Source organism: Mesoplodon densirostris, chromosome 17 (assembly GCF_025265405.1).
Source record: "Mesoplodon densirostris isolate mMesDen1 chromosome 17, mMesDen1 primary haplotype, whole genome shotgun sequence".
NCBI classification, from domain to species: Eukaryota; Metazoa; Chordata; class Mammalia; order Artiodactyla; family Ziphiidae; genus Mesoplodon; species Mesoplodon densirostris.
In genome coordinates this window covers 61,379,351-61,402,930 of record NC_082677.1, presented here as the reverse complement: position 1 = coordinate 61,402,930, position 23,580 = coordinate 61,379,351, and the positions used below count along the sequence as shown (strand labels likewise).

Below are 23,580 nucleotides of genomic sequence, written 5' to 3'. Positions count from 1 at the left end.
GCCACTCTATGTACTATTCGTTTTTAAATATTGTGACACACCATAGCTGAATTAGTGAAGACCCCATATCATAGCTGCTATAAGATTAGCTAAAACAATAAGCAATTAGTTGTGAAATATTTAATGACAGGATAGATTACTTTGCTCATATTGTTCTGTCCATTAAATGAAAGCTAAAGAACTTTTGTTCTAGCTATTCTCCCCTTCATTTATGAAAAGATAATTCCACTCAATCTCATGCAGAAAAGCCACATCCCTATATGTGATCAACACATTAGAATTGTCACCATATGTATAAAGTTATAACTAAAATCACATTTTATGCATTATTTTTAAAGTGTTTTTTATGTATTAAGTAATAGTAGGTTATTATATAAGATATCGAGCAAATAAATGTTCTGTATCACTGCATCAGTGTTTTCTGTTTTAGACTAGAGATCTTGAAGGAAATTTAGTGATCATTTGGCTCAAGCATATTATTTTACAAACGAGGACCTGAAGTTCAAAAAGGTGGTGGGACTTGCTGAAGGTCATACAGATGGTTACGTCTAAAACCTTTGAAGCTGTGTTGCTTCTGGTTTCTCCAGAATTTTTGGATGACTGTGAGTCAGTGGTTGAGCCAATCTCCCCATCAGATGGCCACACTCGGGCATCTGGGATATTGAGTCTCTTCAGGATGCTCACCTTATTACCAGAGCTAAATTTGAGAAGAAAGAAAGACGGAAGAGAAAATTATCTGAGAGACTAGATGAGAATAAAAAGTGAATGGAACAAGGGTAATTTTAAAAATATCCCGTAAAACCTACAAAATAACATAAAAAATAACCTAACTTAATCAGCCTCCTTCTCAAGGGTTTTCTGAGTTCAGGGATATTGAGTGGTGCAATGGAAAGGATTTTGAAGTCTGACCTGTTTTAGAATACTTGCTTTCTCACCTGTTAGCAACACGAACTTAAGGAAGTGATCTTGCCATTCAGAAACCTCCACTTGGTGGTGACTTTGAGGGAGATACTGAGCAATACACTGCTTGCTCATTGATTATTAGCTCCCACCTCACCTTGGGCTGCTCTGTAGCCCGTGATGTAATCACTCTGACATGCGGTCTGAGCCGACCAGTCAACTAGACTTTCAGGTGGGTTGGGGGGTGTTGAGGTTTTCAGTCTGTTAGTTAGAGACCAATTCACATGTAAACACTGGGACAGGGCTAACACCCTTTATAATCAATAAAAGCAAGACCCCTCTCTAACTCCCTATATTTAGGAAATACATTTTCAACGAATAAGCCTTGTAGCCAGGATGAGGCTAAGCAAAACATGAGACATGAAACAGGCAGGTGGGTCTCTCCTGCACTTTTACTGTCTTCTTTCTCCTTCCTAAGCTCTATTCACTCTCAAACCTTTTTATGCTGTTTCCCTATCAAAAGCTTATCCACAGGCAGAATCCATAATTCTATAGTTTGGTATTGTCCCAACCTGGGCACACATGCATTTTAACAGAAGGCTTAATGGGAAAGGAACAAACTTAGATTATTAAGGCTTATCATGTGCCAGGTCGGTCCTAAATATGTGTTGCATTATCTAGTCCTGTAAGCAATTCTGAGTTAGATACAGTTATCTCAATTTTACAGATAAGAAAACCAAAAGGAAATAGAAACAATAGCAAGAAAATGTGTGTGGGGCATGAGAGTGTGTATGTGGGTGACAGGGAGAGGGGTGAGAATGTGGGGTGAGTTGGAAAAGCACAGTGACTTGGCTAATTGTATTCTGGAAGTCTTTGACAATTTTGACCACAATCTTGTAGTTGGAATCCTTCTTGATTCTATGTGGGTCTTTCAATGTTATTCTGAAGAAATTGCAGTTGTTAAAAATTCTTTACTGGTCAGTGCCTAGATTTCTTAAAGAGGTAGAATAAGACAGGTGCTTGCTAAACACACTGTACTGCTCATAGATTTATTTTGCAAATTAGGCTCCCCCCCACAATGCTGCTGACCTTGGCTGGGTAATCTCAGGCAAAGAGAGACCCCCTGCTTCCTCTCCTTCTAAGACTCTTAGTTCCTTCTAGTTCAGTGGTGCTCAAAGATGGATATTGAAACTCATAAAAGTAGAATTTACTCACCAAATTACCCAAGTTATTGCTAAGGGTCAATCCCTGTCTCCAGCCAGTTGGATCCTTAGAAATTCTCCAGTCTATTTTTAATTCTATGGCATTTCACATTCCTCTATCCCCTTCCCTTTCTCTTGCTCTTTGATATAATGAAAGTAAAAATTTCCAGGGAAGGTGAGATGCATGGTCTTCTCATATATTTCATGGTGAAAATGATTCCAATGTGACAATTGACAAGTTCAGGAAGGGTAGACACTCTTGCATCAGATGTTTGCAAATTTATCCACAAATATCCATCTCTACCACGACCATATTGCAAATAAGTTATTGTCCTTGTTACAGTGAAGTTATTAATCATATTGTGATGAAATTCTTCAGTTTTTTTTTTTTTTTTGCATATGGAGGCAGACAGGATAGTTTAGGAACTGCATTTGATTAAATATCCATTTACAAAATAATGATGATATAAGAGTAATTCAATCATCATGTAATTCTAGCAAAGGCAAAGAAAGCAGATTTTAAAACTGAGAAATGTTTTATCTATACTTTAATCAGAAATGATTGATATACAACAATCTACAATTAAAGAAAAACTTGATATGCCCAAAGTCATACCTAACAATTATTTCTGTTTTTGTACAACCCATGTCATTGTACAGGATACCAAGTTTGCAACCTAAAGAAATACTGATATCACAGACTGCTCAGTGAATACCTCATAGAATCGCATGTCTAAGTTGAATGAATTCACTCAGGAAGAAACTATTTTAATTGTACCTGAAGTGTTCTGATGACAGAAACAATATTTTAAGTGATTGGAAACAATTAACCATAAATTGAGTCCTTTTCAAAACATCAGTATTGAGTGCTTCAGAAAATCTGAGTGTTTGGGAAGAAATAGCATATTAACTTCTGTCCTTTAATTAGAAAAGAACACTCCAGGCATTATTTCATTATTTGTTTGTTCCTGAACAAATAGAGGATAAAAGGCAAACCTGAGATTTTTAAAAATTATATTCTGCCCCACCCTCCCTCCCTCCCTCCTGTCCTCCCTTCTTTTCTTCCTTCCTTGCTTATTTTTAATGTCATCCTTTGTCTTATGGCCAAAGAAATGTTTCAACCCTTCAGTTGCACAGAAAATAAAATGAAATTTCATGATTCTGTTATAGTTAAAAAAAATGTGTGTGTGTTTTCTCATTTTTGGTAGCTGGTTTATTTTATTTTATTTTTTATTTATTTATTTATTTTTTTTTTTTTGCTGTACGCGGGCCTCTCACCGCTGTGGCCTCTCCCGCTGCGGAGCACAGGCTCCGGACACACAGGCTCCGCGGCCATGGCTCGCGGGCCCAACCGCTCCGCGGCATGTGGGATCCTCCGGGATCGGGGCACGAACCCGCGTCCCCTGCATCGGCAGGCGGACTCTCAACCACTGCGCCACCAGGGAGGCCCGGTAGCTGGTTTATTTTAGAGGCTGATGTGTTTGAATAGAATTTTCACATGTGGGAGACTATTGATTGGTAGGGTAGAAAATGTTCATGTTTACATTTTTCCTTTTCACTATGCTTTTACACTAATATGCAATTTGATAATTATACAATTAGAATTGTACAGTTAATTGTATTTTTTTTAATACTTGTTTGGAGACTTAAATCACCTCTGAATGACTTTTATGCTAACCTCAAGATTCTTTACCACTGTTCTAGAACTATTATAGCTTTTAATCAGGAATGTATATAGTTTATTTAGAGATATTACTTACCTGTCTGATTCTACTCTATTTGTATCACACCAAACAAGTTACATAATATTTCTAGCCTCAGTTTCCTCATTGGTAAAGTGGAGGTGGTAATATTATAGGGGAGATTGTGCATAAAAGCATTTATCATGGTATATATGCAAAGGGAAGGCCAAGTGAATGTTAGCTCAGATTTTTAACTGATTATTCCCCAATTCATGCAAAACGCTGGACTGTTTCATGATTAATTTGTATAAAAATAACTCAGAAATTCAAGAAAATTCCTTTAAGTGCTCCCAGTATGTGACTGTAACTATGTGGGCGATATTTTAAAATACATGTATATTTACCTGAATGCTATCCTTTAAGTCATCTTGAAAAGTACACATGTATTCTAACAATTTTACCATTACGTAAGAACTTTTTAGACTTTACTGATGGAAAACTCTTCCATAGCAAATTCTGAGCCATATTAAAAAAAAACACACAAAAACCTCAGTGTTATTGTTTTTATTTGACTAAAAATTGAGCCCATCCTTGAGGGATGAGGAAGGTCAGATGAGACGTTTTATCTCATCTGAAATAGCCTTGTAAATTGTAAAGAGCTATACAAATGTAACCTGCTACCGAGTAGAATATTAAAGAATGAATAACCTCATTGAGAATATTAAAATAGTATGCCTCAGGCTCTTCAAGAAATTCTGAAAACCTCCAAGTGTTTTGAGCTCTAGCTACACGATTATGGTATATATATGGTCTCCTAAGTGCCTACGTGGAGGTAGACAAGACCCATTTGAGTATGTAAAATTTAGTTGATAAAAAATATTCATTCATACTATTTTTTTTTTTTTTTTTTTGCGGTACGCAGGCCTCTCACTGTTGTGGCCTCTCCCGTTGTGGAGCACAGGCTCCGGATGCGCAGGCTCAGCGGCCACGGCTCACGGGCCCAGCCGCTCCGCGGCATGTGGGATCTTCCTGGACCGGGGCACGAACTCGTGTCCCCTGCATCGCAGGCGGACTCTCAACCACTGCGCCACCAGGGAAGCCCCATTCATACTATTGATTTTGTCACTACTCTGCTTTTAACCATTTCCTTCTATACCTAAAATTATCTCTTATCAACCGATTTTATCCAGGTACATCTCAGGCTGCTGAACCATGTTCTTCAGTTGGTTTTTCTTACTGTCGCCTCAAGGTTTGGGTCAGAAGCATTGTCGTGGCAAGCCAACTGTGACTTGGGCTGGAGCGCCACAAATGGTTGACTTCATTTTACTCGTTTCAGAGCTATTTAAATAGAGAGCTGAAGTTGAAATGAAAATTTAAAAAAATATGCTAAGTTTGTAATTTTGGGAGCATGGTGGTGCATATGAGCTATAAGCCAAGCAGATCATGGAACACATATTAAGGTGGAATGGAAGCTTAGGAAAATGACCTCCAGAATTGGCAGGTAGAGTAACACTTCCAGTTCTGAGGCATGTTTTAACAGACAAGAAAATGTGACTGGGTGGTATAAACATAGTGTGGTTTAAGGTGACAGTCAACAGCTTATTTGAATAATTGAGAACCTGAGGGAGAACAGGGTTTGATCATATAGAGTTTCCTCATTTGATTTCATCTCGCAAATCTTTGCTGTTGATAGAGTCCCCTTCAGTTCTTTTACAGAGGTCATTTCAAATCCTTTTGAATTTTTTTTTTAATTTTATAAGTTCAGCACTTCTCTTTTCTATTCTGTCACTTTGTATTAATTATATTTTCTGGCTATCAACTGGATGTGATACTTCTTAATAAAAGCTGACTTATCTCTTCCTCCTAAGTACAGTGATAGACACATCCTAATCAGTGCCTGCTGAGGCACCTTATCACAACTGGGAAATCAGGGACTGTGGATTAGTGGCTCTGCTAATGTGAAAATAGGAAAAGAGCTAAAACATTGTGTGCCATATATTCTGTATTAGTACATCTTTAGACACTGATAGGAACCTTAGAAATGTATAGACAATTGTTTGTTCAATATCAAGTTTAAAAAAACAGCAAATAATATTTTGAAAATGGATGAAAATATCATTTTTCCAGGAGAAAATGATCAGTATTCTTTAAAGTTTTCCACCAAATAATTAACAGCTTTATTAGCAATATTCCTAGAGCAGGCGTGTGTTTGCAATGTAGCTAAATCCATTTGGCAAAGAGAGAGGAGGCAAGAGTCACAATACCAAAGATGCATTTTGTATATAATGGGATACAAATCAGATGTTATCAAAATACTCAGCTTTAAGGTTTGTCAGTGGCTAAGTTACAGTGGATAATAATTATCAATCATCTTCAATGAAATTACATGAAATGCTCCTCGGCAATCTACTCTATAACTTATAGTCTTTCAGCCATTTCTTTCTATAACTTGCAAAATGGAAGAATCTCTTGAAAATGCATGCATACTACTTGCCATTGTTTGTTTTGATTCATTTAATGGAATTCTAATTCCAATATTTTAAGAAACACTATGTACTGTTTTCAGTGTCCTGAAAATATACCTTCAATTTAAAACATTTTTCTTTTAAAAAGGAAGAGGTTGGAATTGAGGATAATAAAATTACAGATATACTAAATCCTTCTTATTCAAAGTCGCTTCCGTGCTCTTCATATAAGCAGGTTTAATATGTTAGAACTTAAGAATGTTTAAATTAGATTCAAAGAAGACATGTTTTCAAACAGTCTTTCATTTAAACGTTGATTTTTAGATACTTTGCGAACATACCAACTTGGCTTCTAAGTTAGTGTGACATACCTTTTCATAAATATAATTGTTACATTTGAAAAGATCTCTTATTCCACTTGGAGAAACAGAGGGGAGAAGTTAAGACTCTAATAAGACATATATATCAGGGCAGAAGAGTTCAGTTACCAAAACCCAGGAAGTAACATCACTGCACCCATCAGAGCCAATGCCATAGTTTCAGCTGTTGCTGTACATCCTGCTCCAGTTGTGTCTAAAGTACTACTACCGTCTGTTTGATGGATTTGCTTTACATCACTGAGGTTCATCTCATCTGGCATCCCTGTAGAGGCAAATAAGAAAAAACAGCATGATGGATAACTAGCTCACCATGATATATCTAGAACAGCTCTTAAGCCCAATCGTGGACCCCATTGTTTTATTCTTTTTGTGTAGCATTCCCTGTGTGTTTCACCTAACTCTAAAAGATGAATATGACACATACTCCTGCTCTTCTTAAATTGGAAGGTACAGGACCTTGAGTGGGAGTGTTCAGAAACTTTACAAGAACAAATCAAAGCACTTTCCAGCTTTTTAAAGCACTTGGAATGTTTCTCTAAATGTTATTGAAGTAAAGCAATTTAATTAAAATGACCTGAAGTATAGCATTATTGCTTGTCCCAGAGAGGTAACACCTGTAGGAACTGTGTGAAATCTTTTCTTATGAAAATAATAACATGTAAGGAGAAATAATGAAGTAGGACATTTTTAAGAAATAAAATTTATACAGATCATATTTTGCATTAAGCTAAACTTTGCATAGGATCCTTATTGAAATACATCAAAGAATAATAAAAAATATTAAATGTTATCTTTTATACACATGCAGAGCTATGGGGATACAGGTACAGTCAATAGATCAAAGAATTTGTTAGTAGGATGGATTGTGGCTTGAAGTTAGGGATGAAGTGTTTGATTAAAGAAAAAAAATGTGCAAAGTTACAGACCGAGATCTAGTCACATCCTGGTTATTACTTCTGTGTGTTTTAAAGCCTGACAAACGGAGGAGGAGACCAGTTCTCAAATTATTGGGAATGAAATAGTTATTTTCTTAAAGAAGTTTACCTTACTATGGTATACCTATGGAATTACTGATTTATCAGTTACTATCTAGTGCCACCAGTGTGTTGAGACTGTAAGACTGTCTGGATTATCCCATGGCATGCCACCATCTGTCACAATTAACAAGTTTAAATTCAATGTTACTACAGCCACAAATATTGACATCGTAATTACAGTGAGACTGGAAAAACAAAGCTTCATATAAGGAAAAGTCAATATTTATGTAATTAGGTCAATACATATATATAATTCAAAGGTAAACTCTATTGCATTTAAGGATGAGAGCATTAAAACAAAGCTCAGCTCTACTGATCTGACATATTGATTTTACAGTCTGAGCTCTTGCATTATTATTCATTGTCTGGGTACTTGTTTTGCCCTTCTGTGTCATTAGACAAGATGAATAAACTAGCAATTCCTTTTTTTATAGGGACTGGAGTGGAGTGTGAATATTTTAGTCATGGTTTTATACTCCTTGTTATGCTAGAGTATAACAAGGAGTTATGCAGACTCTAGGCAATTAAAATTTTTTTTCCAAGATAACTACATAAATTTGAGCTTTAAGGGATTTACTTTTCTTTTTAAAAGCACTGTCAGGAGGTGCCTGGATTGGATTCATGAATAACTTTTCCTTATACCTTCCTGAGCTGGTATTTTCCTCATTCATTCATGAGCCAGGCACTGGTCTGGGTTCAGGGGGTACCATGTTGAGTACAGATATGAAAATAAAAACATGTTAAATCTTCCGCCTGCAAGTCAGGCAGTGCCAGGAGGGATATCCCATCTTCAGTCAGATGCCATTTTAACATCAGAGGTAGAGATTTGATAGTTCTAAGGATGACGGTCCCTTGAGATAAGAATTATATGAAAAGAAAGAAGATCCCTTGAGGAAAGGAATTTAATTAACTAAGTGTGTAAATTATACCAAAGCTCAACCAAAGACCCATAAAAAAAATTGGTTCAGAGATTTCTCACATTAATAAACAAAAATGAAGTAATTTAAAATAACCTTTTCTACGCATACTAGTGACACACAAAAATGACAATAAATTCATATTTCTGCCTTTGGTGGCTTACAGTCTGGCGGGGGAAGACAGATAGCCATGCTATTACAAAAACAAATGTAATATTAAAACTCAAGCACATGCCTGATGGTTGGTGCTAGGAAGTGATACAATCTTATACAAGATGAGGTGTCAATTATATACAGTCTGGTTGACAAAGGCAGGACAGAGAGGTGATGACAGCCAGTTTGGCAAGGATTAACCCTTTATCAAGGAAGATTGCCAAAATATACCAAAAGTGTTTAAAATGTACACGTACCTAGACCCCAAAGTTGCACTTTAATGGAGAAATTCCGTGGGAATAATTTTTAAAATATGCACATATTTATTCACAAAATGTTAATCTGTGCATTGTTAGTGACATTAAGTGTCCATTAGTAGAGAACTAGGTTAAGAAGAGTGTATTCACTTATTTTAAAAGATTCAAAAAGTAGATATTGGTACAGAACAATGTTTTAATATAATTTTATACACATACTTTCATGGTCTTTAAGAAACTTTGAACTCTGTTAGTCTATGGCTGCCTTTCTTTGAGAGTATGGAATCTGTCATTAATTTCTGTATTCACCTAGTAAGCATTTAGTAATAACTAGGTGAATGAATAAATTGATGAATTTAATCCAGGGCAGAGAATTACAAAACTGTAAAAATACATTTCTCCAATTCAGTTTGATCCCCGCCCCAGTTTTATTGAGATATAATAGATATATAACATTATGTAAGTTTGTTTATAATATGTAGACTTGATGTACTTACATATTGCAAAATGATTACCACCATGGTGTTAGCTAATGTCTCCATCATGTCACATAATTATCATTTCTTTTTCTTGGTGAGAAGATTTGAGATCTACTTAGCACTTTCAAGTATATAATTCAGTATTAATCACTGTAATCACCATGCTCTACATTAGCTATCCAGAACTTATTTATCTTATAACTGGAAGTTTGTACCCTTTGAACAACATCTCATGTCCCCCCCCACATCCTAGTCCTTGGCAGTCATGAATCTATTCTGTTTCTATGAGTTTGGCTTTTTTAAAGTTATACCTATAAGTGATATAATATGGTATTTGTCTTTCTCTGACTTATTTCACTTGGCATAATGCCCCCAAACTTCATCTAAGTTGTAGCAAATGGCTGGATTTTCTTTTATCTCATGGCTGAATAATATTCTATTGGTTTTATATACAATACATCTTCTTTATTCATTCATTCATTGACAACTGTTAGGCTGTTTCCATATCTTGGCTATTGTGATTAATGCTGCAATGAACATGGGAGTGCAGATATCTCTTCAAGATCTGGTCTTCATTTCTTCTGGCTATATACCCAGATGTGGAATTCCTAGATCATACGGTAATTCCATATTTTAATTTTTTAGGGAAACTTCATACTGTTTTCCATAGTGGCTGTATCAATTTATATTCCCACAAAGAGTGCACAAGTGTTCCCCTTTCTCCACATTCTTGTCAACACTTATCATTTGTCTTTTTTGATAATAGCCATTCTAACAGGTGTGAGGTGATATCTCATTGTTTCTGTTTGTTTGTTTTTGTTATTTGTTTTTTTTGGCTGCACAGTGCGGCAAGTGGGATCTTAGTTCCCTGACCAGGGATTGAACCCGTGCCCCCTGTAGTGGAAGCACAGAGTCTTAACTACTGGACCACCAGGGAAGTCTCACTGTTGTTTTGATTTATACTTTCCTGATAATTTGTGCTGTTGAGCATCTTTTCATGTACCTGTTCACCATTTGTATGTATTTGGAAAAATGTCTATTTAGTTTCTCAAATTCAGTCTCTTTTAATATAAAGACATAGAATTATATTACAGCAACACCAAGTGTAGAATAAAATATTAGAATTAGATGTGAACTTAGAATTTTCATCTAAGAAGAAAAGTGGTGAACGTAATGGAAAAGATTCAGTATGAGAATATTAACTTAGCAAATACTTGTTAAATAAAGCTACTATGGATCTTGTTATGTTAAATAAAAACTATTAACCTTGGTCATTACTTGCTGGACTTAGATGGTCATTTATACCCAAATCAGTCATATTGGCAGGACATTTAGGAGTCTAATAAATCTGATATGGCTTATATAACAATTTACCAATTTTATTAGTGATTACTCCATTCTTATCTCCCAGGAAATATGATTGATAGTTCCACCCAGGGTATTGAGTCACTTGAATCTAGGATACATCCTGAAAAATGCTGAGTAATTTTCCAGTTTTCCTTGGGGGCTTCCATGTAATCCAATAACAAAAGCAGAGTAATTGTAATTTTGAAGAGAAAACGTCCATGGTAATCATGAACACCCTAACTGAAGGTGATCTCTGTGATTATATATTTGACTTTCAGACAGTCTGACGAGTAAATGGGGCTATTCTCATGACAACCTCTTCCATTCTCTATGGGCAAATGTCTGAGATTTATTTATAGTCCTGTTGGTCGACTCTTTATAACCATGAGTAGTCTTCCTTTTTGACAATTGTGTAAGAATAATGAAGTACTTCTAATTGCTAATAAATTAAACAATGGATTAAAACATTAATGGGAGATTCTGACTATAAACCAAAGTTTACTTTAAAGTAGTATGATGTATTGAGATATTTCAGCTCTGGGTAATGTTGGGAATTATTTATTTGTTACTGCATCAAATGAATTATTGGTTATTCTCCAATAATTAATGATAAATAGATTTTGTTTTTCAGGATAGAGTTGGTAGCAGAGAAAATATTGTTTGGATCTTTTTTCAGTTCCTGATGCTATTATTTTTAACATCTTTATTGGAGTATAATTGCTTTACATTGTTGGTTTCTGCTGTATAACAAAGTGAATCAGCTATACGTATACATATATCCCCATATCCCCTCTCTCTTGCATCTCCCTCCGACCCTCCTTACCCCAACCCTCTTGATGGTCACAAAGCACCGAGCTGATCTCCCTGGGCTATGCGGCTGCTTCCCACTAGCTGTCTATTTTATATTTGGTAGTGTACATAGGTCAACATCACTCTCTCACTTCATCCCAGGTTACCGTTCCCCATCCCCGTGTCCTCAAGTCCATTTTTGACATCAGCATTTTTATTCCTGTCCTGCCCCTAGGTTCTTCAGAAACATTTGTTTTTGATTTCATATATATACGGTATTTGTTTTTCTCTTTCTGACTTACTTCACTCTGTGTGACAGACTCTAGGTCCATCCACCTCACTACAAATAACTCAATTTCGTTTCTTTATATGGCTGAGTAATATTCCATTGTATATATGTGCCAAATCCTTATCCATTCATCTGTCGATGGAAACTTAGGTTGATTAGATGTCCTGGTTATTGTAAATAGTGCTGCAATGAACATTGTGGTACATGACTCTTTTTGAATTATGGTTCACTCAAAATATATGCCCAGTAGTGGGATTGCTGGGTCATATGGTAGTTCTATTTTTAGTTTTTTAAGGAACCTCCATACTGTTCTCCATAGTGGCCTACCAGCAGTGCAAGAGGATTCCCTTTTCTCCACACCCCCTCCAGAATTGATTGTTTGTAGATTTTTGTTGATGGCCATTCTGACCAGTGTGAGGTATTAGCTCATTGTAGTTTTGATTTGCATTTCTCTGATGATCAGTGATGTTGAGCATCCTTTCATGTGTTTGTTGGCAATCTGTATATCTTCTATGGAGAAATGTCTATTTAGGTCTTCTGCCCATTTTTGGATTGAGTTGTTTGTTTTTTTGATATTGAGCTGCATGAACTGCTTGTAAATTTTGGAGATTAATCCTTTGCCAGGTGCTTCGTTTGCAAATATTTTCTCCCATTCTTCAGGTTCTCTTTTCATCTTGTTTATGGTTTCCTTTGCTGTGCAAAAGCTTTTAAGTTTCATTAGGTCCCATTTGTTTGTTTTTATTACCATTTCTCTAGGAGGTGGGTCAAAAAGGATCTTGCTGTGACTTATGTCAAAGAGTGTTCTTCCTAGGTTTTCGTCTAAGAGTTTTATAGTATCTGGCCTTACATTTAAGTCTTTAATCCATTTTGAGTTTATTTTTGTGTATGGTGTTAGGGAGTGTTCTAACTTCGTTCTTTTACACGTAGCTGTCCAATTTTCCCAGCACCACTTATTGAAGAGGCTATCTTTTCTCCATTGTATATTCTTGCCTCCTTTATCAAAGGTAAGTTGACCATATGTGTGTGGGTTTATCTCTGGGCTTTCTATCCTTTTCCATTTATCTATATTTCTGTATTTTTGCCAGTACCATACTGTCTTGATTACTGTAGCTTTGTGGTATAGTCTGAAGTTCAGGAACCTGATTCCTCCAGCTCCATTTATCTTTCTCAAGATTGCTTTGGCTATTTGGGGTCTTTTGTGTTTCTGTACAAATTGTGAAAAATTTATGTTCTAGTTCTGTGAAAAGTGCCATTGTTAGTTTGATGCAGATTGTATTGAATCTGCAGATTGCTTAGGGTAGTAGAGTCATTTTCCCAGTATTGATTGATTCTTCCAATCCAAGAACATGTTATATCTCTCCATCTGTTTGTATCACCTTTAATTTCTTTCATCAGTGTCTTATAGTTTTCTGCATACAGGTCTTTTGTCTCCTTAGGTAGGTTTATCCCTAGGTATTTTATTCTTTCTGCTGCAATTGTAGATGGGAGTGTTTCCTTAATTTCTATTTCAGGTATTTCATCATCTTTGTATAGGAATGCAAGAGATTTCTGTGCATTAATTTTTTATTCTGTTACTTTACCAAATTCATTGATTAGCTCTAGTAGTTTTCTGGTAGCATCTTAAGATTCTCTATGTATAGTATCATGTCATCTGCAAACAGTGACAGTTTTACTTCTTTTCCAATTTGGATTCCTTTTATTTCTTTTTCTTCTCTGATTGCTGTGGCTAAAACTTCCAAAACTATGGAGAATAATAGTGGTGACAGTGGGCAACCTTATCTTGTTCCTGATCTTAGTGGAAATGGTTTCAGTTTTTCACCATTGAGAGCGATGCTGGCTGTGGGTTTGTCATATATAGCCTTTATTATGTTGAGGTAAGTTGCCTCTGTGACTACTTTCTGGAGAGCTTTGGTCATAAATGGGTGTTGAATTTTGTCAAAAGCTTTTTCTGCATCTATTGAGAAGATCATATGGTTTTTATCCTCCAATTTGTTAGTATGGTGTATCACATTGATTGATTTGCATACACTGAAGAATCCTTGCATTGCTGGGATAATCCCCATTTGATCATGGTGTATGATCCTTTTAATGTGCTGCTGGATTCTGTTTGCTAGTATTTTGTTGAGGATTTTTGCATGTACTTCTTCAGTGATAAATGGTCTGTAGTTTTCTTTTTTTGTGATATCTTTGTCTGGTTTGGGTATCAGGGCGATGGTGGCCTCGTAGAATTAGTTTGGGAGTGTTCCTCACTCTGCTATATTTTGGAAGAGTTTGAGAAGGATAAGTGTTAGCTTTTCTCTTAATGTTTGATGGAATTTGCCTGTGAAGCATCTGGGCCTGGGTTTTGTTTGTTCGATGATTTTTAGTCACAGTTTCAATTTCAGTGCTGTGATTAGTCTGTTTATATTTTCTATTTCTTCCTGGTTCAGTCTTGGAAGGTTGCGCTTTTCTAAGAATTTGTTCATTTCTTCCAGGTTGTCCATTTTATTAGCATATAGTTGCTTGTAGTAATCTCTCATGATCCCTTGTATTTCTTCAGTGTCAGTTGTTACTTCTTTTTCATTTCTAATTCTGTTAATTTGAGTTTTCTCTCTTTTTTTCTTGATGAGTCTGGCTAATGGCTTATCAATTTTTTTTTATGTTCTCAGAAAATGAGCTTTTAGTTTTATTGATCTTTGCTGTTGTTTCCTTAATTTCTTTTTCATCTGATTTTTATGATTTCTTTCCTTCTGTTAACTTTAGGGTTTTTTTGTCCTTCTCTCTCTAATTGCTTTAGGTGTAAGGTTAGGTTGTTTATTTGAGATTTTTCTTGTTTCTTGAGGTAGGGTTGTATTGCTATAAACTTCCCTCTTAGAACTGTTTTGCTGCTTTTGGTTTTAGGTTGTCATGTTTTCATTTTCATTTGTTTCTAGGTATCTTTTGATTTCCTCTTTGATTTCTTCAGTGATCTCTTGTTTATTTAGTAGCATATTGTTTAGCCTCCATGTGTTTTTATTTTTTACATTTTTTTTTACTGTAATTGATATCAAGCCTCATAACGTTGTGGTCAGAAAAGATACTTGTTATGATTTCAGTTTTCTTAAATTTACCAAGGCTTGATTTCTGACCCAAGATATGGTCTATCCTGGAGATTGTTCCATGAGCACTGTTGTTTTTGGATGGAATGTCCTATAAATATTATTTAAGTCCATCTTCTTTAATGTGTCATTTAAAGCTTGTGTTTCCTTATTTATTTTCATTTTGGATGATCTGTCCATTGGTGAGATGGGGTGCTAAAGTCCCCTACTATGATTGTGTTATTGTCGATTTCTCCTTTTATGGCTGTTAACATTTGCCTCATGTATTGAGGTACTTGTATGTTGGGTGCATAAATATTTACAATTGTTATCTCTTCTTCTTGGATTGTTGATCCCTTGATCATCATGTAGTGTCCTTCTTTGTCTCTTCTAATAGTCTTTATTTTAATGTCTATTTTATCTGATATGAGTATTGCTACTCCAGCTTTCTTTTGATTTCCACTTGCATGGAATATCTTTTTCCATCCCCTCACTTTCAGTCTGTATATGTCCCTAGGTCTGAAGTGGGTCTCTTGTAGACAGTGTATATATGGGTCTTGTTTTTGTATCCATTAAGTGAGCCTGTGTCTTTTGGTTGGAGTATTTAATCCATTTACATGTAAATTAGTTATCAATATGTATGTTATTCTTACCATTTTCTTAATTGTTTTGGGTTTGTTATTGTAAGTCTTTCCTTTTCTTATGTTTCCTTCCTAGAGAGGTTCCATTAGCCTTTTTTGTAAAGCAGGTTTGGTGGTGCTGAATTCTCTTAGCTTTTACTTGCCTGTAAAATTTTTAATTCCTCTGTTGAATCTGAATGAGATCTTTGCTGGGTAGAGTAATGTTGGTTGCAGGTTTTTCCCTTTCATCACTTTAAATATGTCCTGCTACTCCCTTCTGGCTTGCAGACTTTCTGCTGAAAGATCAGATGTTAACCTTATGGAGATTCCCTTGTATGTTAATTGTTGCTTTTTCCTTGCTGCTTTTAATATTTTTCTTTTTATTTAATTTTTGATAGTTTGATTAATATGTGTCTTGGCGTGTTTCTCCTTGGATTTATCCTGTATGGGACTCTCTGTTCTTCCTGGACTTGACTGACTCTTTCCTTTCCCATATTAGGGAAGTTTTCCACTATAATCTCTTCAAATATTTTCTCAGTCCCTTTCTTTTTATCTTCTTCTTCTGGAGCCACTATAATTCGAATGTTGTTGTGTTTAATGTTGCCCCAGGGGTCTCTGAGACTATCTTAAATTCTTTTCATTCTTTTTTCTTTATTCTGCTCCACCATAGTTATTTCCACTATTTTATCTGCCAGGTCACTTATCCATTCTTCTACCTCAGTTATTCTGCTATTTACCCTTTCTGAGAATTTTAAATTTCATTTATTGTGTTGTTCATCACTGTCTGTTTGCTCTTTACTTCTTTTAGGTCCTTGTTAAAAGTTTCTTGTATTTTGTCCATTCTATTTCCAAGATTTTGGATCATCTTTACTATCTTTACTCTGAATTCTTTTTCAGGTAGACTGCTTATTTCCTCTTCATTTGTTTGTTCTGGTGGGTTTTTAACTTGCTCCTTCATCTGCTGTGTATTTCTCTGTCTTCTCATTTTTCTTAACTTACTGTGTTTGGGGTCTCCTTTTCACAGGATGCAGGTTCATAGTTCCCATTGTTTTTGGTGTCTGCCCACAGTGGGTATGGTTGGTTCAGTGGGTTGTGTAGGTTTCCTGGTGGTGGGGACTAGTGCCTGTGTTCTTATGGATGAGGCTGCATCTTGTATTTCTGGTGGGCAAGACTACGTCTGGTGGTGTGTTTTGGGGTGTCTGTGAACTCCTTATTATTTTAGGCAGCCTCTCTGCTAATAGGTGGGGTTGCTTCCCTGTCTTGCTAGTTGTTTGGCATGGGGTGTCCAGTACTGGAGCTTGCTAGTTGTTGAGTTGAGCTGGATCTTAGCCTTGAGATGGAGATCTGTGTGAGAGCTCTCGCTGACTGATATTACGTGGGGCCAGGAGGTCTCTGGTGGACCAATGTCCTGAACTCGGCTTTCCCACCTCAGAGGCTCAGGCCTGACACCCCGCCAGAGCACCAAGGCCCTATCAGCCACATGGCCAGGTATGTGGGGAGTTTCTCACCTTTTGGGAATTCTGAGGCCTTCTGCCAGTGTTCAGTAGGTGTTCTGTAGGAGTTGTTCCACATGTATATGTATTTTTGATGTATTTGTGAGAAGGAAGTTGGTCTCCACTTCTTACTCCTCCGCCATCTTGATGGTCCTCTTCCCCTGATGTTATTTTGTATTCTATAATGATCATCCAGAACTTTTTCCTCAGTTTGTTTTATTGATTTTTGAAGACTTTAGAAAGGAAACATACATCTCATATGAAAAAAAGCTAAATTATTTTAAGCTATTTTATAATATTACTATTGTGGGTTTTTTAAATGATTATTGTGAAATTTCTTCTAGAAATAACTTTTCAATAGAAAGTTTAAAATGCCATTCTTTGTGCAATTGGTAATGAAAACCAAATAATAAAAGTAAGTCTATTAAATATACTAGTCCTCATTTATATACTACAGACCTTAGTTATAAGAATTTGAAGGTATTGGAACTATTATAATTAATGCTTCTGAAAATTATTTTTAAAGAGTGTAAGACTTATCAAATATTCCTAGTTAATCACAAAATGTTTGTAGTTCCTCAGTTAGTAATAATATGGGGTTAAACACTACTAAAAATTAAGATAATAAAATATCTATACCTAGACACATAGTAGTAATAGTCAATGATATCAAAAATAGAAAGATTTTAAAGCACTCAGAGAAAGGACAGGTTCCTTTGAACAGAACAAAATACCTGTATTGCATTAATTTTCAAGAGCAAAAATAGAAGTTAAAATTAAAATTTTTTTCTAATTATGAAAGAATATATAATTCTATAAAGAGTTAAACTATATGGAAGAAATAAAGGTAAAAGTAAAGGTATTTTAACAAAAAGTGTTTTTAATACTCCCCAAACAATTCTAAAATCATTGTTAAAGAATATATATAAAAATATAAGAAAATAAGCACAAATAAAGGAGTGGGATGAACGTTATAATAGTGTTCAAAATAATTGGCAAACATCTTGGTTACTGTATATAAGTGTGTTGGTTAAGAAAACAACAACAAAATGGTTAATTTAGATATAATTTTAAGAGATATAATTAAAATGCTTGAAAGCAATTGTTAAAACATTCTAAAGTATTTATGTTTGGGAAGAAATGAGAAATATCAACTTAAGGTTTTGTCAAGACCACTCTGTATTTTAATGAATGTTAAAAATTCAACCTTAAGAACCTAAAAAATTCATATGGAATATATATGTTCCTAATCCATTAAGGCAAAGAGGATTAATAAAATTTAATGGAAATCAGAAAAGAATAAACACACAAACAAATATGCCTGGCAAATAGAAAGCACAAAATCAGATGTTAGAACAATATGCAAATAATTTAGTAATCTCTAACTGAAATGAACTGAATAAAATTAGAAGAGAGATACTCAGTTTGGATTTCAAAAGAAATTTAGCAGCATAACAAAAAGATACATAAAGGGTGAGAGTAAATGTTTGCAAAAACACACTTCAAGCAAATAATAACCAAAAGAAAGGTGATGTCATTATATTAATAAAAGATAAAATAGGTTTTGAGCATTAAAAAGGATAAAGAAGGTCTTTACATAATAACAAAAGAAATAATTTGACATATAGATATAACAATTCTGAGCCTATCTTACCTTAGCATATTCTCAAAATAAATCGATATTAATAAAGGAAAATAATTGGGTAAAATAATAAAGCAAAATGGACACATACACATTCAGTGGGGGATTTTAACCATACTATTTTATTAATTACTGGCTCAGGCAGATGAAAATTAGTGAAGATATGGATGACTTAGTCATCAGAATCTTTGGGGCAAGAAAAGGAGAACTCCATTGCCTTCTAGCCTTGGTTCTAGTAACAATCCTAGTATCTCTTTGCCCTACATCCCCATTCCTTCACATGCAAAGAGAATAGATTGCCCTGATTCCTAAGTTGTGAAGAAGAGCCAGAATGCTGAGCTTTTGGATTTCTCATCTTCTTTTGGATTTGCTTGCCCACAGTAAGGATGAATTGTTCCTGCTCTTAACCACGGCATAAGTTGAAGTCACCTTTTGCTGCAGGGAGGACCTGTAATTTTCTAGCTATGCTTCTGACTTGACAGTAATTCTTGGATGAAATAATAGGTGTCATATGTCAGGACATTCTCTAGTCTAGCTTTTAACAATAAAATGTTTTTATCTGTCTGATATGTGTGCTTATATTTTAATTGGTTCTAACCTCAGAAGAAGAATAAAGGAGTATTATTTATTACATTAGCTCCAAATACAAACTTTCACCAGCTTGGTCCAATAAACAAATAAATACAGCTAGCTAGCCAGATTAGATAGCATCATGCAGTTAATGACTAGTGGATATAATGTGTAAATATTCTTTTAAAACATACCTAAGACATTAATAAAAGTGATCACATAGCAGGGTACAAAGCAAATATCAACAACTAACAAGGAATTTTAAACAAAGAATATGAATTCTTTGACAGTAACACAATAAAATTAAATGTCAAAACTAAAGGAGAACCATGATCCCTACAGCAAACTTTATCTAAGGACATAAAACAAGACCTAAATAAACAGATGTATCAAGTTCACAGATGAGAAGATTTAAGTTTATATTGTTTCTCTTTCACTATATTCTGAAATTCCATCATGATGTCCCTTGGTGTGGGTCCATTGTTCTGGGCACTCAGTGACCCTTTCTACCTAGAAACTCATGTCCATCTGGGAAAATGTTCTTGAATTCTTTATTGATGATTTCCTATCTACCATTTTCTCTGTTGTGTCTAGATGTCCCATTATTTAAATGTTGGATTTCTGGAAGTTGTCCTCTGCTTCCCTCTCCCAGTTTCCATCATTTTACTCTAGTTTCTAGGAGATTTCTTAAACTTAAGTCTTTTTTTTGAGGTTTTCATTCTTGTATTCAGATTTTAGATTTACTAAACATGATATTTTTTCCTCTAAATATCCCTTTTGTTTTTGTTTGTCTTCTCCGACCTTATTAAGATGATAATTACAGTATTTTTTCAAAGTTCTCTTCAAGTTCTTTCAAAGTTTTTTCAAAGTTCTCTTCTCTCTGCAGTCTTTAATACAAATTATTTGCTTCTGGATATGACTTTTCATGTTACTCACTTAGATAAGTGGTAATCCCTGATTCATGGTTATGTACTAATATTTAAGAGTAGGAAGTGAAAATTTAGTTAGAATTCTGAGTGTGTGAATGGGGTTCTGTAATTAGTAGACAAATGTGGTCTTGTTTACATGTCTGTTGGTGAAACTACCTGTCAGTAGGATAGGGTAGGTCAGGCTGAATAAACAAATGCCTCCAAAGTATTGGTAGCAATGTCTACTGCCAGCTGAGTTAACTCTGCATTGTAACTTAGTACCTCACCTCCATATGGACAAATCCTTCCATGATCACCACAACATAGGGAAATGGGTGGAGAAACAAATTGGCAATTATAAGCCTCCATCTGGATGGGGTACATGGCATTTCTGCTCACTAGGTTTATTGGACAAAGCTAATTACATGACTGTCTCTAACCTCAAGGGACAGGGATGTGTTGTCCTACTATGTGCACAAAGGGGACAAGACACAGAAATATTGCAGACCATAAGTCATGTCTATCAGGTCCCCTTTAACTATCTTTATTTGTTTCTTCTTAAGCTAGGTCTTCTCAGCAGAGGTCTTACAATATCCTGCCTGAGAGTAATTCCCTGCCTACAAGAACTCTGGGAGCCAAGTAGGAGCAGGGTTGGGGGAGGGTATAGGTTTCAACATTCATTATAGGTAAATAGGTAGATAGGTAGGTAGATATAGATATATATATTTGCAAAGTATTATTTTTGAGAATAATACTCCTGCTTTCAACTGTGCCTGGCATTCCCCAGTCCAGAGACACTTTCCAGATTATACTTCCTGTAGCATACTGACTTATGGGAGAGACATACACCTGTTGGTCAGGAGTGGAGGAAGAAATCATGGAATGGTACATCTATTGACTAGTCCTTCATTTGTAGACCCTCTTCTGTCAACCCCTTCTTACCAGAAGTGACAGATGATGCCTATTCCTGTGTCTTTTGAGGATTCCATTGAGCAAATTGGGTTGGTTCTCTGCTTTCTTCAATGGTGCTTGGGAGTTGGCTTCCCTGGGTGTCCTACATTAGGCACCACTCATCCGTTTGTTTTCTGGCTTCCAAATGTTGTTATCAAACTTTTTCAGTTTCCTCTGCTCTCAGTAAATTTAGATTTTTGTTAAAAAAATTCTTATAATGTATTTTAGTGGGGTGGCAGGAGAGAATAAAATGTGTTTGATCAATCTGTCATCTTGAAGGCAATTTGCTGAGCATTTCCAGCATCTGGCCACTGAAGCTCCATCTTGACTCTCTGGATAAGTCTATGTCTCTTCAGCCCATTCACACTGGTGTAGTTCAGGTTGTTCTGGTTGATCAGTGTTCCTGCTGCTAAATATTTTTGATGACCATGCCTGATAGGGTGATTATTTTCATTAAAAGTACTGAGCTGTGTTGCATTTTGGCCAGGAAACTTACCAGTAAAGCATGACTGGTCCCTGTCCACTGATAGTAAATAGTTCAAAACTTCCTTATGGGAGAATGATTGAATGCACACTGGAAGACTGGAAGGCAGGTTATTTTGCCTCTGCATTGCCTAATCCAGGGTGCATTTGCTGTATAATATTGTAAAGATTGGTAAATATGCCAGAAGAAGGCTTAGCTGGCTATAAAGCTATGGGGATAATTGGAAAAATGAGACTTGCCTCAATTTGGGCCCTTTAAATATTTTCTTTTATTTGGACTTTTTTGTTGGACCCATAATACATATCTTTAAGCTACTGGGTTGGGCATTGATTGCATAGATGACATTTCACTTACTCGTAGTTGCTAAAAATTAGCTGCAGCAAGTAAAATGTGAACACTGATGAGGAGACAGTTTTTCTCACAATGAAATGTGAAAATTAACTTCAGACAAAATTTGCCTGTTTTGCTTCAGTAAGGGAAGAATATTAAGTAGCTAATCCCTAGAGCTTAAACAAATGGTCAAAATGTCTAAGAATGTTGTGCAAGAGAGATTGTGAAGTTTATTACATTTATTAAATGGAAATGAATTATCTTGGCTTGCATATCTGATTCACCATGTGTATTATAAATCAATATGTTTAACTTAGTATTTCAAGCCCTAAATATTTTGTATGTTATTTTTTAAGAAGAAATTTCGTTGCCCCAAGGGATAGCTAAACAAAATATAGGGAACTAGCCATTGCCATTATCCCTGAGAAGAATATCAATATTATTCATGAAAATATCCACAAAACACAGCACACGTGAGGACAAGTACTTCGGTTGTGGAGGATGGCCGTCTGCTCACCCTCGTGGTGTTCTCAATCGGATGTGTGTATTTAGATGGGACTATGTAACATTTTAATGTATGTTATTTGCTCTAGTTTGGGTTGACAAGATATTATGAAAATAACAAGGCGTGTGTGAGGAGGGAAGACTCTCATACTGAAAGCAGGGGAATTATGTGGGTGTTGAAAATTACAGGATCACCTTCCCTGACCCTGTATGGAAATGCATCCGTTCTTGCATTATAACTCCTAGAATAAATAACATCCATACTCATTCTCTCTCAAACCCACAATTCATTGTTGTCTCAGTGTCTAATTCCATGTGATATATTCTAATAAGTGACACAGTTTTCCAACCACTGTAAGTCTTCTGGCATAAACGTTTCTGACAACAATCATATCAATTCTTTCTGTCCTTGTCTCTATCTGTTGTCCAGTTATAAATACTGCTGTGTTTTTACCCTAGGTGTGTGTATGCTTTCTTGTCATCATTACTCAGCTTAAGACTGTTTAAACATATATATCTATATCACTTATATTTAGGTTTAAATGTTGATCTCATTCACTTAATTTTAAGCCCATTGAAGTCATGATTATATTTATGTTTTCTATTTCTTGGGCTTATAAGTAGCTATTCACAGTATTCTACATTTTGTAGAAATGATTTTTGAATATATGACTTACTATAAATATTTGATATGTTAATAAGCACTTAACTCTTTTTAATTTATTTAAATGGAACTACTCAGACTTTTAGAATTCATGATAGAAAGCAGTGGAGTATAGTAGAAAGGAGCTAGGTTCAAGCACCAGAAGCCTTAGAAAATTCAGATAGTCATTGAGATTCAGTTTCTTCATCTGTAACATTTACATGATAATAATGCCTTCTCCCAGGATACACGTAAAAATTAAATGAAATCATAAATATGAAAAACACTTTGTAATTTTTTTACATAGACAAAAAATATGGTTACTATTTGAACATTAGTGGTTGAGGCAAGCAAAGTGAGTTGAATAGCAGAGTTTCTTTGGAGAATAGCTGATACAGCCTGAAATAGGATGCCAGTCTCCTGATTCCCAGTCAGGACCTGGCAAGGGGACTCATCACCTTAGATCAAATTACCTGCACTAT

General features: G+C 35.4%; 1 protein-coding gene across 1 annotated transcript in view; it reads right to left on the bottom strand.

Moving 5' to 3' along the window:
- Positions 1-6,733: 6,733 nt before the first annotated feature.
- Positions 6,734-23,580, bottom strand: part of GPC5 (glypican 5) — a 1,328,413-nt gene continuing 1,311,566 nt past the window's right edge. The window contains exon 8 of the mRNA XM_060080202.1: positions 6,734-6,891. Coding sequence (XP_059936185.1) covers positions 6,734-6,891 — 158 coding nt within the window. The remainder of the gene's footprint in view (positions 6,892-23,580) is intronic.